Source organism: Onychostoma macrolepis, chromosome 08 (genome assembly GCF_012432095.1).
Source record: "Onychostoma macrolepis isolate SWU-2019 chromosome 08, ASM1243209v1, whole genome shotgun sequence".
NCBI classification, from domain to species: Eukaryota; Metazoa; Chordata; class Actinopteri; order Cypriniformes; family Cyprinidae; genus Onychostoma; species Onychostoma macrolepis.
Window position 1 is genome coordinate 660,044 of NC_081162.1, and position 14,521 is coordinate 674,564.

Here is a 14,521-nt window from a genome sequence, read left to right on the forward strand (position 1 = left end):
GTGATGATATCTGGTGGATTGGGCCAATTTGCCAAGGATCCAAAGTTTGTGACGACGACAAAACATGAGATTGCAGATGCTTGCGACATGACGATTGATGAGATGGAAAGTGCTGCTAGCAATTTACTGAACGTGACGCTAGGCCACGGGCCGGAGGCAGACGAGGCGGGCCGGTGTCAGAACAATCTGCGTGACTACAGCGATGAGGAGACGGACACGAGCAATAAACGCGAGGAGGATCTCGCAGACGAAATGATCTACGTCTCAGTATTATAGTAAAGAATTCAAAATACCCCAACAAAACTAAATAATGTAGAAAATGAATGAGAGGTAATTGTGCCTTTAAACGGGAGTGTCATGGAGAGATCTGCTGGCTTACGCGAACCAATAGATTTGGACCTTTTCATTTAGTTTACAAACCTTTTGATATCTTGGGAAATTTCCAGCAAGATCCAAATGTGATGGCATTGCCGACCGAAGTGTTTTCCTCTGAATCTATGCATGCACTGGACCTTTGAAGATCCCAAACCAACTTACCAGCCAAAGTCCACTTGGTCAAAGGTTCCAAACAGCATTTCTTCAGACCCTTCAAGACACTTTCACCATTTGAGTCAAAAGAGGTTTATTCACACGTACAAGGCAATTACAATGGTAAAAACTTCACAATGATTCCTCCTAGTTGTCTTTCAAATTAAATGTCACAAGTCATGATTGACCGAATGTCTTTTTCCAGTTTTTCCGTATTCAAAGTGCATCAAGGTTGGTGACATTTGCCATCTTTGACTTCAAATCTGTATAAGTATATAGTGCACAAATTAAATGGACTGTGGAGCGCTGAACTTCATTTGTGTTTCATGGAGAAAAAAGGTTTGAAAGAAGCAAGGTGAGTAAATCATTTTTGGGCGAACGTAAGATAACACATTAATGGAAAGGCTAATGATCCATACTCCTATTTTCACATGATGAAATAATGCAAGATGCTAGTTTTGGTGGTGGAAGAAAAGGACATTTATGATATTTCCATATCTGTCTGTTGAGTAAATATGGCTGTAAAATGCACAAACTAAGGCATTTAAATAATCCCTAATCACACTGCAGGTCAATATAATACGAAACCATTCATGTTCAAATATTAATGCATCACAGAATCATCATTTTAAGCGGGACACGTCATAGACTTCAGGTACTCAAACAGATCTTACAAAGGGCTTCACACAGCAGCACCGTCCAAAAACCGTTTCTGCTTTATCCAAATCTCACTGACGTCTGACTCTCTGAACTCCCAGAAACAGCAGCTGCTTTCTCTCGTAGAAGTAGTTGCTAAACATATCAAAACAATGAGTGCTGTCGTCACTGTTAGTGTGAGCATATCGGTCTCGATACTGATTAAACTGCTTTGGTCCTCCAGTTCCTTCAGCTGGTCACACGGCAACTGTTTTAATTTTTATTTCTTATGTATTTTCAGCGTTCATCCATCTCATTGGTTCTGTAATTGATGAGGTCTGTCGCACACATCTGATGATGTTTGGGCTTATATAAAATAATAAATAGTTCACCCAAAACACGCTGTCATCATTTACTAACCCGAATGTTCGGTCCAAACCTGTATGGCTACTCAAGTGTTCGTGATTCAAAAAGGACAAGTGCTATAAAAGTATTATGAAAATAGTCCATACAGTCTGTGTGCTATATTGCTGTGCGACAGCATTGAATGAGGAACAGACCAACATCAGATGAAATCTTAACATCGACCCTAGTCGCTCCAGCTGTGTTCATGAATGTACGATGTTAAGTTTGTGAACAAATCATTCTTTTGAGTCGGATCGTTTCAATTCATATGTCAGAATGATTTGCTAATCGATCCGGCTGGACTACTACTACTCTTTTTAAGAGCTTCGAGGCAAATGTAACATCGTACAGGTTCAGAGAGTAAATGATGACAGAATGTTGATTTATGAGTCTGTAAGGAATAACGGGTCATTTAGCACATGCTGTTTCTAAACTACTGTATGTTTGATGTTAAACTGTTTGTTTGATGTAAACACCAACCTTTCCTTTCTAAATTTAGCACTTAGAATAACTCAACTGCCTTTATCATTTTCAAGATATAGACATTAAAGAGGATCTATTTTTTAAAAAATGTCTGATTACAAAGGCTTTAAAGTCATGTATGTGTTGAATGAATGGATAAATTATGACAGTGTTTTAATAGCAAAGCAAAATTGATTTCCTTTCATTTTGAAGGAACATGTCTGTGGTTTCTGTCATAGTTTGAGAATGATCCAGATATGAACTAAAATAGTTATTTTCATGTTTTTTAAATGGTCTTTTACCTAGAATTAAATGCAATTATAAATCATAAGATTGTGTGTAGATTACTGGCGTTATTGAAATGAAGGTCATTCGTGTCATGCAAGTGTCAGTTGTCTGCATGGGCAATATTTGGACATTTAAATCAATCGTCTGGAGACTTTTATAATTTAATCATTTTATTATTTTTGAGAGGTACAGTCATTATTTAAAAGATAAACATCTGTTGTAGTGATTTTACAAGCATTTTCAGTCTGTTCAAATTGGTCCACTGTTTGTTACATTCTTTTTCTTACTCCATTATAATTTAATAAAGTATAAAAAAAAATCCATTGTACCAGAATAAAGACCACATAAGAAGATTCACTTTTTCTCACCATGTAAACATTAAAGAGTTATTTGCATAGAAACTTGGTTCCTACTGTAGGCTTAGCAGCTGAAATGTATTATTTCTTATTATTAACACATCATAATTGTAAATGCAAACAGGAAAAATATATGCTGCAAATGGCTCTTCTTTAAAGCATGTGATAGTAAGTTTCATTAAGACACTTATGGAGGGAATCTCATGAAAATGATCAAGATCATGTCTGGTCATACTTCATTAAATGCATTAGCAATGATCCTTTTTAATAATGTACGTCTGAATTTAAGACCTACTGAAATCAGTCAGTGTGGATCAAGCTAAGCTGCCTAAGACTGAAGAGTGGTTTGATCATGTGGAAAAAAGATTAATTTAAACCAGGAAAATCTGGCCTCCCAACTGTTCCCATTATTTGAAAGCACAAGTCTAAGCGCGTTCTTCTGTGAATGGCCAGGTCAAGGCCGACTTATCTCTGCATCTCGATAGTCACGGGCTGGTAAACAGGAACTCCAGGGTCGTGGAGCGAGGGAATCCCTTTAATGACGTCCGCTGCCTTTTCAGCGATCATTATGGTGGGGGCGTTCAGGTTCCCGCTCAGCATGCTGGGCATAACGGAGGCGTCCACCACCCTGAGCCCCTGCAGGCCGTGCACACGCAGAGCAGGGTCCACCACCGCCATGCTGTCCGAGGCGCTGCCCATCTTACACGTGCAGGACGGGTGGTAGGCGCTGTCCGCCTTCTGCCGGACGAAAGCGTCGATCTCTGCGTCGGATTGGACGGCGGGGCCCGGCTGCACCTCGGGGCCTCGGAAAGGGTCGAAGGCTTTTTGAGCGAAGATTTCCCGTGTGAGCTTGATGCATTGTCTGAACTCCAACATGTCAGTGTCTGTGGGACGTGAGGAGATGGAGAACATGAGGCAGTGAGAAACGACGCAAGAATCAGTCAGCACAGTTATGATGTCAGGATCAAATGTTCAAAGCATATGACCATTCAGGGTTAGCTACTAAGTTTCGCCTACGGTTATTGCGTTTCATCTCAATACGCTCAATATGTTTGTAGATTTTTCTTAAAGGGGTCATCAGATGCCCATTTTCCACAAGTCAATATGATTCTTTAGGGTCTTAATGAAAAGTCGTAACATACTTTGGTTAAAATTTCTCTATGGAAGTGTAAAACAACACCCTTTTTACCCTGTCAAAAACAGCTCTGTTCACAGCAACCCGTTTTGGTGCATGTTCCTTTAAATGCTAATTAGCTCTGCTGGCCCTGCCCCTCTCTTCCGTGGGGTGATGAGCCGATCTTTAGCAGCGGAACTTGCTAACTAGCATGTTATTAGGAAAGGCGATTTGCAAAGATTCATAAAAGAACCTTATACTCGCTTCTTCTGTAGGTGAAACTGGATCACAAATGATTCGCGCAGACATAAACGCATTTAGGTAGATCGGGGGCGCGTTCCCTTCATAAACAACAGTAATCCACTGCGTCTTCAGTGGCTCAGATGTCGGGAGTAAATGACGACTGCTATTGTCATTATTACATCCAACAACAGAACACCTCAATCGCTTATGAGACATTCTTGCCTACTCCTGCTCTTGCATCAAAACAATGGCGGACTGATTGACACCTTAGACCCGCCCTGAGTGAGCTAAGACGTCACACAGACAAGAAGATAAGAACGGCTTGATTTGAGAAAGGCGATATTATTTATAGGGATTTAAAAAAAATAATAATAATTTTTATCATTATAGGGTGGATGTGTACAAACACTGCCAAGACACATTTCAGTTCAAACAACATGTAAAAGTGAATTTTGCATCCGATGACCCCTTTAATATAGAAGAATCTACAAACATTTGACTGGAATTGTCTTAAGGTTCTTAAATTAATTTGGCATTTAAAAAAGACAATGGACCTTTTTTCACATTTCCGGATTTCTCAGCAGCGGAAGTCGTCATAGTTGGGTTAACTTCAAGAGCAGGGAATGGGAGAGTACTACAAATATATTTTTTTGCATTCCCATTTGCCTTAAATAGCAAAAGAAAAACTCCACGATAGTGTTTTAATGACTTTGAAAAGAATGAAAAAATTGTGAGAGGCTGATAACAGCAGTCAGAAGAGAGAATGATGTCAAATTTACCGTCTCTCCCATAGACTCTGCATTAAAAACTAGTTAGCGCTAATGCAAGGGTGTTTCTATGTAATTTGATGCAAATGTGATATAATACAAAGTATAGTGTTACAAATGCACATACATTTGAAGAAAAAAAACGCGTCGTCACAGTCTTGTGAAAAGGGTCCATTGCGGAAAGTTCAGACAAAGCACGTGTATCACTGAACACTATTTGTTTCTAGACTGCAAAGTTCAGAAGTTGAACAGAAAAACTATTGCAACACTTTTGAAATGTGGGAGAGATATATTTACCAAAATACATTTCCTTTAATAGCAAGAAATTGGAAAATCAGTGGGAAAGAATCCCTCTGTATGAGTGTGTGGGTTGGATGGTTGTTATTCTAGCTAGAAAATGACAGCTTCTCAAGTATATTTTTAACTCTAATCACAGTTTTTAAGATACTGTAATTTAAGGAAAGACAAAAATAAAGTGACCATAATTGAAATGCGGGATACTGATTACATCTTGTAGGGACTAGCGGGACTGATGGTTACCCTCGAATCAACAGCTCCATTACACAGCACAACTATTACCCCTCTCGCTCCTGAGGCCTGAGCTGCTCTAAACGTGTCAGATCAGAGCAAACGTACCGTTGGAGAGGTAGTTGGGTTGGATGATAGGGTGGGCAAACGGGTCTCTACTCTTCAGTTTGAGCCACCCAACACTCGTGCTCCTTATGGGTCCAACATGAACCTACACACATCACAGAGAATTCATATGGCATGAAACAAGTGTGCATACGCAAATGAGCCATGAGGCCAAAGACTGAAGCAGGACTCTCTCTTAATATCATCATTAATATCAACATCCTCGGCTGCGGGTGAATTAAAGGGGTGTTCACACATACAGGCTTTCACAGCGACAAAGCGAGTGGACGTCAATTTAAAAAAAGATTAGATGTCTAGAGATGGAAAGTCAAAACTTATTCCCAGGTAACAAATTTAGGTTATAAAAACCTAAAACCTGGAAATGTTTCTAAACACTGAAATGTCCAGTATTGTTATTAGAACGTTATTTACAGGTTCCCGAAATGTTTCTTAGAACGTTCAACTAACTTTTCACCCAAAATGTGTTATTTGAACGTTTACATTTTTTTAATTCTAAGAATGTTTAAGAGTCCAGTTTTCTTGTCGTGATTAGAACATTATTTAAAGATTAGTAAAACGGTCCTTGCAACATTCTAACTTTTTCACCCAAAATATAACATTATTTGAAATGTTTATTTTTTTTTAATTTTAAGAATGTTCAAAGTCCAAACTGTTTCTTTCAATGTTCTGCTAACAGTTTCACACAAAATATAATGCCATTTTAATTATTATTATTTTTTTAATATTCTAAGAACATTAACATGTCTAGTTTTCTTGTTGTGCCTATAACATTATTTAAAGGTGACTAAAATATTTATTACAATGTTTTACTAGTTTTATTCAACGTAGAATATAACGTCATTAGAACTTTTAATTTTAATATTTTAAGAACGTTTTCTCACCTTTATGGGAATGTTCATCAAGTAAAAATACCATCATGAGGACATTCCAAGAACGTTGTTATCAGAACGTTTTCTCTCAGTGTTATGAGAACGTAATATGATTAAAATATGAATAAAGTTAGAAGATCGTTCCATAAACATTACTTTTAAGAACATTTTGTCCTAACATCTAACTTTTAAAAAACATTAGTTTTTGGTTTGTCTTTTTGCATCACCAGCATTCTGAGCCAGTGTGATTCACTAATAATCTTGTTTATGATATGATTCACAACGCACTACTGCCGTTTATGTACAAACACATTTCTCTGCAGAACGTGAATGTTAGGTTACACCTGCTACACTAAAAATACAGCCACATATTGAGCTGTGTGAACACTCCTCTACATCATGTGACTCTTTAGGCTTGACAACAGAGAACACAGATAGTGTTTGATTAGCAACAGGCAGAATTAAGTAGTCTTTAAACCACTCCGACCTGGAAGGCCTCGATCTTGGATTTAACACGGCCGTGATCGATGACCTGAGAGGGCAGGAAATGGAACTGAATATCAGGATGAGGAACGCCAGGACGACTACGAATGAACCCGCCGCTCTCCAGATGAGCCGTGGCACCGTAACCTGCAGCAAAACACAAGCGTCTTAATGTCTGCAACGCTTCAAGTTCTTGACAGGCTTTGTGAGATGCACACAAATAACCAGAGCTCTCACAGAACCCTCCGATTCATTACCTGTGAATCTGAGAAGCCATTCCAGGCCGATCTTCACCATGTGGAAGGGCTTCTGGGCTTTGTAGAGTGTGATGGGTTGAGTACAGCGATGCTGCACATATATCTCCAGATGATCCTGCAGATTACAGCCCACACCTGGGAACACACGACCACCGTTCCTTCACAAGTAGAGTCCACATTTGATGTTTTTCTAAAGATTTGTGTTATCAGTTATATTCCCAAATTCACTGGCAGCAGTCCTCCGTTCCTACAGATCACTACTAAAACACAGCTGCTGGGAGAACAGCAAGATACGCCAATAAAAACAGGTTTGAGAGCTCAGCTTGAATCTTTCTGAGCTCCATGTGTCTAGTGAAAAAAGAAAAAGCATAAAAACAATAACACAGACGCTTTATAATAAATGCAAAACAAATTTCGTACATAAGTAAATATCATGGTCATATCATGCCTTTTGTGTTTTAAGGCTCATACAAACCAAGACTGATAACTATAAAGATTACTATAACTATATCAGCATCCAGACCAACGCATGATAACGTTTGGTTTATTATTGTATACTATTTTAAATCCTGTAGACCGTATAGACTTGGGCTAACATTAGTGTTCCAGTAAAGCACACTTATGACTACTAACTTAAGTTAACCCTTGAAAATGATAAATAAAATACTGTTAAAGTATGAAGTACATAACGTTTGATGTTGAAATCTCCTCAGATTAATGTACGCTGTTAATGGTAAGTTTAAAAAACTTCCTTCAAAATGTATCACTGACTAAATTGCTCTGGAAAAAGAAAGTGTTTTCGAAAGACTGACAAAAAAGTATGACTGAAGTGATAAAGTGACCAAATAAGTGTGCTGCTGAGTCTTACCAGCTCACTTCATTCACTGGCCCTGAGCTGTGAAACATGAGCATCCCCGCTGTAAGGTGTGTGCTCTTAGGTTTACGCTCTTCTTCAGCTGCAGTGTGCTGCAAGTGTGCAAACCATCAGAAATGATTTGCTTGTCACTGGAATATTTTAGTTTTGTCCTCACAACAAAAACAATGGAAGTGGGTTTTGAAAGAAAGGATGTTCTGGGTTCAATGAAATGTGGTTAATGCCGTTTTAAACAAGTTTTTTTGTTTGTTTGTTTTTTCAATCACTGGATGGATAAAAATTGCATCCTTTAAGTGCTTTAGAGGCAAATGAAAAATACAATGGCAGTAACAAACTTTCATTTGCTATGAAACAAAATTACTCTCTTTTTTGCGGTCAAAATCAGAGATGCCCAAACCAGGGACCTTTTATTTGGCCCACCATGCCATATCACAGGAGGAGGGAAAAAGAAAGAAAACAAACAAACAAAAAACATGCTATTGAAGCATTTATAATTCATATTTTTGTATTAATATTATTCAGTTTTATTTTTGCATTAAAATGTAAAAAAATAAAAAGTCAATGTGTTTAAAAATAACTTCTTTTTTTTAATTGTTGTTTAAACATTCAAGCATTTATGTATTTATTTAATTTATTTTTAGCCATTTCCCCATTTCATTGCAAGGCAATCTATGGCTAAAATTGGAGCTGTCAAAAAAATGAAGAAAAAAATATCCTTAATTTGCTTCTAACAAATTTGTTTTGGTGGATTAAATGGCAATATGTATTTATTTATTTCTTCCTCTACAACAATTCCCAGAAAGCACACTGATAACATGCATATGGTGAAGCTGCTTTGCACTAAAGCATCTGTTCAATTTAACTTTTATGAACAGCGATGTGACATTTATTAAGTCAAGTTAGGGTCAGATGTCATTCCTATATTGTGATGCATGTATCATGTTTGCATTCTTAAGGTCTGCCTAAAATCAAAACTGACCCAATTTAATTTCTTATAGCAGGTTACTTGTCTTACTGTGAACATCCTTCTTTGGCCTCGATCTTTAATCAAAATGTCAGAACTTGCACTTCCTGTGATATGAATCACTTGTTATCTATGACATATGTGAGGTTCAGACAATCTCATGCAGACCTGCTACATCATTACAAATATATTTAAATACACGACAAACATGTTTCAAGAGAAATGACATTTAAGTATATTTTAGTTTAGCATAAATGTTTGTCAGTACATTAGACTCTACACTAATTGGCGCTGCTCTTGGTAGATTGTGTTGGTGATTATGGAAATTATCAGGTTGCATCTGTGATCTTTAATTTGCATATTGTCAGTAAATCACCCACAGAACTTTCCACTCCCATCTGCGCTTTTATGGGATTGTGGTCTCACACTAATTTGCCTTGTTTAGTAAATCTGGCCCTTACAATTTTTTAAAATTTTTTATTTTTAGAGGGCCCTAGTAAAAAAGTAATACATTTAAAACTCATTTATTTCATACTAAGTGTAGTTCAAATCTATTAACATATTTACTGACATAAATCGAGACCTACTGATATAAAAATTTTAATGGCCCTTTATTTGGAGTATTACTTGTGCACAATGCACATTTCTTATTAATAAGCCAAAAATGTGTTTTAAATGTCACTTTTGGTGAGGATTGTATAATATCGCCCTTTAAATGCAAAATATTTAAAGTGTAACTGAAGTATACTTGCAATAGTTCCACTTTAGCACAGTTAAATATACTAAGTATGTCATTAATTGGACTTCAGCACTATTTCCGCACAATTAAAGTGCATTAAGTACAAAATTAGTTGGTCCAATTTAGCAGACTTGACGTATACCAGTTTAGTATACTAAAAGTACAATTGCAGGGCATTTTATTTAATACATAAATATGAAAATGTATTTGTAGTATAATTAGCATGAAATAAATGTATTTCAAATACATTAAAGTATATTTATTTTTCACGATACGATACCATTTGAAAATAAGTTTTGTGTAAATACACAGAAATTCATGGTGTAAAAGCCACATTACACAAATAATGTGTTTTAAATAGTGCTGTCAATCGATTAAGAAAAAAATGAACTTTTTTTCCCTGAAATTAATGGTGACGTTTTTAAATATACTTTTATATTTCAATAATTTTACATTCAATCTTCAAATGAATGTAGAAACATAAAGACAGTATTTTTTAAATATTTGTTTAGTGCCATTTTTTATGACTGAAGGCGAGTATGATACCGATACTACTGATGTCTTTAGGAAATTGTTCTTTTTTCCTAATTTTTAACCATTGACTATAGCCATTCAACATTACAGTATAATTGAGAGCTGTCAATTTTAACATTTATTAGACTAAAAAAAATAACTTCTAAAGTGAACTTAAAACAATGTTCACATAAACCCACTGCACGTAGAAAATATACAGAAATGAAATAGTTATCATAGTTATTGAAAAGTTATCAACAAAATTCTAAATTAAATATAGACGAATCCTTAAAGCTACACCAGTTATTGATTTCCTTTTTTCTTTTGTTCTTTGATTAACAGACATCACAGTAGCTGGTTATTAGGTTATTTGGCTGCTATTACTTTAAGAGCTGCTGCTGTTGAACACACATGCTCGTAGTCTCATTCAAGCTTTAACATGAAATGAAACAGGCTACAGCCGCCGTATTTGTGCATGCGATTGAAGAGCACGTGTAACAAACACAGTATAACAGCTGACAGGACAGGAAAATTGGTTTTTACTGACATATAGCCTGATAACATCTCATCTGACCACATCTCCTCATCACCGTTTCTGTGCTCGTTTGACTCTCGCCTGGCGCTGAGGTGAAGTTGAGTCTGAAAAGTCTCCTGTTTGATGTGGTCGCAAAGATGTTCTGGATCTAATTAAATGCAATTCTTGTCAAGAAAAGAGTGAGTGGAGTGGTCAACCCAAGCTCCGCCCCTGCATTAAATATTTTTAATGCCGTTAAACTGGAAAAATTAATCACGTGCATTAACGCGCTAATTTTGACAGCTCTAGTTTTAAATTTTGTCAGATAACAATGCAAGTGTTGATGCGTGTCATTTGCTGCAGATGCACTGCTCACTCTAAAACACTATAAAATACCCACTAACAATGCTATTTTTTTAATCTAGATAGAAAAAAAAAAACTATAATTTTGCTAACTTGTCATTTAAAATGGATTAATTTTTTTTTGTTACGTTCTGAAAGATTTCAGTAAACTAGTTCATTCAGTAGCCCAATAAACACCTAACCTTACACTTACAATTAAATAGACTCCCCTGTCATCTGGATTATAAAATACCTGATAACAATGCTATTTTTAGAGTTATAAAGTGAGAAAACGTAATAAAGTGTACTTCCTTTCCACAAGAGATAATAATAATACTACACTACTAAAATCTGTCACAACTTCTGTTTTATGCCTACTCTAAAGTTAACAGCCAGTTTGCCAGTAAAATCCATTTTACTTCCTCGCTAAAGCCATTATTTACTCGCAGGGTGTGTTAACTGTGGACCTGGTCATGTAAAGAAGGAAATGGGGTCACCTGGAACATGCTGTATTATGGGAATATCATGTTTGCGAAGTTCATCTGCGTTTCCCACTCCAGACAGCAGGAGGAGCTGTGGAGAGTTTATGGCTCCACCGCTGAGAATGACCTCCTTATCAGCAAACACCTGCAGTCAACGTGAGAGACATTCACATGTCAACACATCACTCGTCTGTTTTTATATAACATCAGCGGAAATGACTGAAAGTGAAAGACTGATGGGCAGATAAGAGAAGCCATTAAGCGTGACTGCAGTCATTTGTGCAACCGTGTTTATCATCACTTATCAGCAGTCTGTTACGCACATTTTCAGATCTGTTGATCACTGTGGTCAGTCTGGTGGAAAGAAAAGTCCCAAATTTGTAACCGTGACATATTCTGTAGGTTAAATCACACAGATAACACAACCTTCCTCCGGAATATTTTTCAAAGTCACAACATGATGCTGACAAAGGCTTTAGATGTTCAGAGGAGCTCATCCTGTCTACTGAGGTTCCTTCATCTGGTTGGTTTTCTATGCTATCGCAAAATAGCAGAATGTTTGAAAGAATAAAAATGGCCAAAGCATTTGCTCGGTTATGTCTAATCAGACATGGCGCACTCAGTTGTCATTTGCACTCAACTGTATTATGTCAAATTAAATTACATTTGTAAAGTGTTAAGTTAACTTAAACCATTTGTCTTAGGGCTACATGAATCATTACGTTGCATTGACTGAAACTGGGCAGTCCCAGATAGCACACGTACGTCTGTAAGATCTAAAGTCTGTTAAAGATCTCTTGATCTGGAAAGCATCTGCTGTCTACAAACGTCTGACAGACGTTCATCAGGTGTCAGTTTTACATACATTCTAAATCATAAACATCTTAAAGACATCTAATAGACGTCTTTTTGACATCTAAAAGGAGACGTCCAATAGACGTATTGCAGATGCGCAAACACCCTAAAAAATACGTCTTGTAGATGTAAATGCAGACGTCAAATAGACGTCTCCTAGATGTACGTGTGCTATCAGGGGTGGATTCTAGTTCCCAGCATGCTTTGCATAGGGATAGATCAGAAGAGTAAATGTGGAAATGAAGTGCTGTTTAATTAGTAAACGGAAAGACCTATTAAAGTTTGTTGTTCAGTTATATTTGACATTTGAAAGATTTATTATTAGGCTTGCTGCGATAGACGTGTTGACGCTGATAAGCCGCAACACCGGTTACGTCACTTGCCCACCGTTGCACCGTCATTTTGATTTTTTTTTTTTTTTATAATAATAAAAATCAGAAAAATTCAGTTAGAGGACACTACAATTAAAACTGAACGTGGCTGCTCAATGCAGCGCGCCGATCGAACGACAGTCACGCATCACAGACCAGATTTCATTTATCACGTGAGGAGTCGAGCTGACTGACAAGAAGGTTGAAAAAGACAAGACAATGGCGGAAGAGTTTCAAAACGAAATGCAAATATTTTGGATTTTGAAAAGCCTGTTGACTTCTGCCAGATTAATGGAAGTTTTTTTTAAACATTCGTTTCTCATTTATTGGGTTCCACAGTATTTGCTGATTTTTATTTTATTTAAACTGTGTATTTATGTTTTTTTTTTCATTATTTTACATCAAGGTGTATGCCGTCCATGCCTCTAAACTTTCTTATTCGTTTTGCTAATATACGTTCTACGTTTCATAATTATTTGTTCCTCATTCACTGATTTTTAGTTTTGTATACCTATTTAAACTTTGTGCAAGTTATTTGTTATTTTACATTAGGCATATAGCATGGTGTATTTTTATTCGTTTTGTTAATAAAAGTTCTAATGTTTTACGTTGTATTTTGTTGTTGCTTGAATTGAATTCCCACCACGGTGATACCGGTATTACCGGTGTTGTCACACGTCGATTAACCGGTGGGAAAATTTCCTCACCGTTGCAACCCTATTTGTTATATCGTTTAAAAAAAAAATCTTTTTTTGTGATCAACTTTTTATTTTCTTCAAATCAACAAAACAACATCCATTCAAACAAATAACAGGGAGGGGGGAGCAACAGACATACCACCAAGAATTTCACAATCTGAAAGAAAAAAGGGGAAAAAAACCCCCAAACTTTATATGGTTATTCCTTTATAGGTATAGTCCAAAGTAAACCCAACTTGGAACAATTTGACTTATAACAAAGATTATCTTGTTTATTTTGTTTTTTATTATGAACTTAAATATTTGAGTTCACTCAACATTCTTTACTTAAAACATGCAACATGATATAATCTACTAAGTAATTTCAAGTTGTGTTAATTTAACATTTAAACTCATTTATATTAAAAATATAATTAATTGAGTTGAACCAAAATAACATTTTAACTTATTTTAGATCGTCAGCTATTGGTCTGCCTACCGCACTGCTACATTTCACTCAGTCACGGTTTGTAAAATTTACTTAAACAATGAAGCACTGGGAAGAAAACATGCAATTAACGCATGTGATTCACTTACAAACATGTAAGTAAGCAAGTAGACAGCTTGTTATCGTTTTAAAATAATATTTCCACTCAATTTAATTAGTACCCAAATGAACACGGAGACCTCAATACCTGGTACACCATACACAATGACAGTAACAATCAGTGAATAGTGTTTGAGTATGAATGGGTCATTTTTGAGAAATTAAGTGTCCCCAACTGAGCAAGCCAGAGGCGACAGCGGCAAGGAACCAAAACTCCCTCCGAGACAGAATGGAGAAAAAAACCTTGGGAGAAACCAGACTCAGTCGGGGGTCAGTTCTCCTCTGACCAGACGAAACCCGCAGTTCAATTCCAACCGCAGCCATGTCAGATTGTGTAAAGGGCTTATCTGATTCCCGTGGTCTTGTCCCGATGGATCATTTTAATTTATAATTTAAATGTATTTGTGTTTTATTCATTATTTGAAGTTTTTCATTTATATGATTTATTAATTTGCTATAATTGTAATTTATTGTTACAATTATTGTTTCTCGGTGTATTTTTATAATATATATTTGTTTGT

General features: G+C 36.4%; 2 protein-coding genes across 13 annotated transcripts in view; one reads left to right on the forward strand and one right to left on the reverse strand.

Annotated features, from left to right (window-relative positions):
- Positions 1-2,647, forward strand: part of cacna1db (calcium channel, voltage-dependent, L type, alpha 1D subunit, b) — a 93,357-nt gene extending 90,710 nt beyond the window's left edge. For all 12 annotated transcript variants that reach the window (XM_058785652.1, XM_058785647.1, XM_058785649.1 and 9 more), the window contains one exon: positions 1-2,647. In XM_058785652.1, the coding sequence (XP_058641635.1) occupies positions 1-276 (276 nt within the window). In that variant the 3' untranslated portion in view covers positions 277-2,647.
- Positions 2,495-14,521, reverse strand: part of chdh (choline dehydrogenase) — a 26,830-nt gene continuing 14,803 nt past the window's right edge. The window contains exons 4-8 of the mRNA XM_058785659.1: positions 11,506-11,635; positions 7,063-7,197; positions 6,810-6,952; positions 5,436-5,538; positions 2,495-3,559 (exon numbers count right to left, since the gene is read on the reverse strand). Coding sequence (XP_058641642.1) covers positions 3,141-3,559; positions 5,436-5,538; positions 6,810-6,952; positions 7,063-7,197; positions 11,506-11,635 — 930 coding nt within the window. The 3' untranslated portion in view covers positions 2,495-3,140. The remainder of the gene's footprint in view (positions 3,560-5,435; positions 5,539-6,809; positions 6,953-7,062; positions 7,198-11,505; positions 11,636-14,521) is intronic.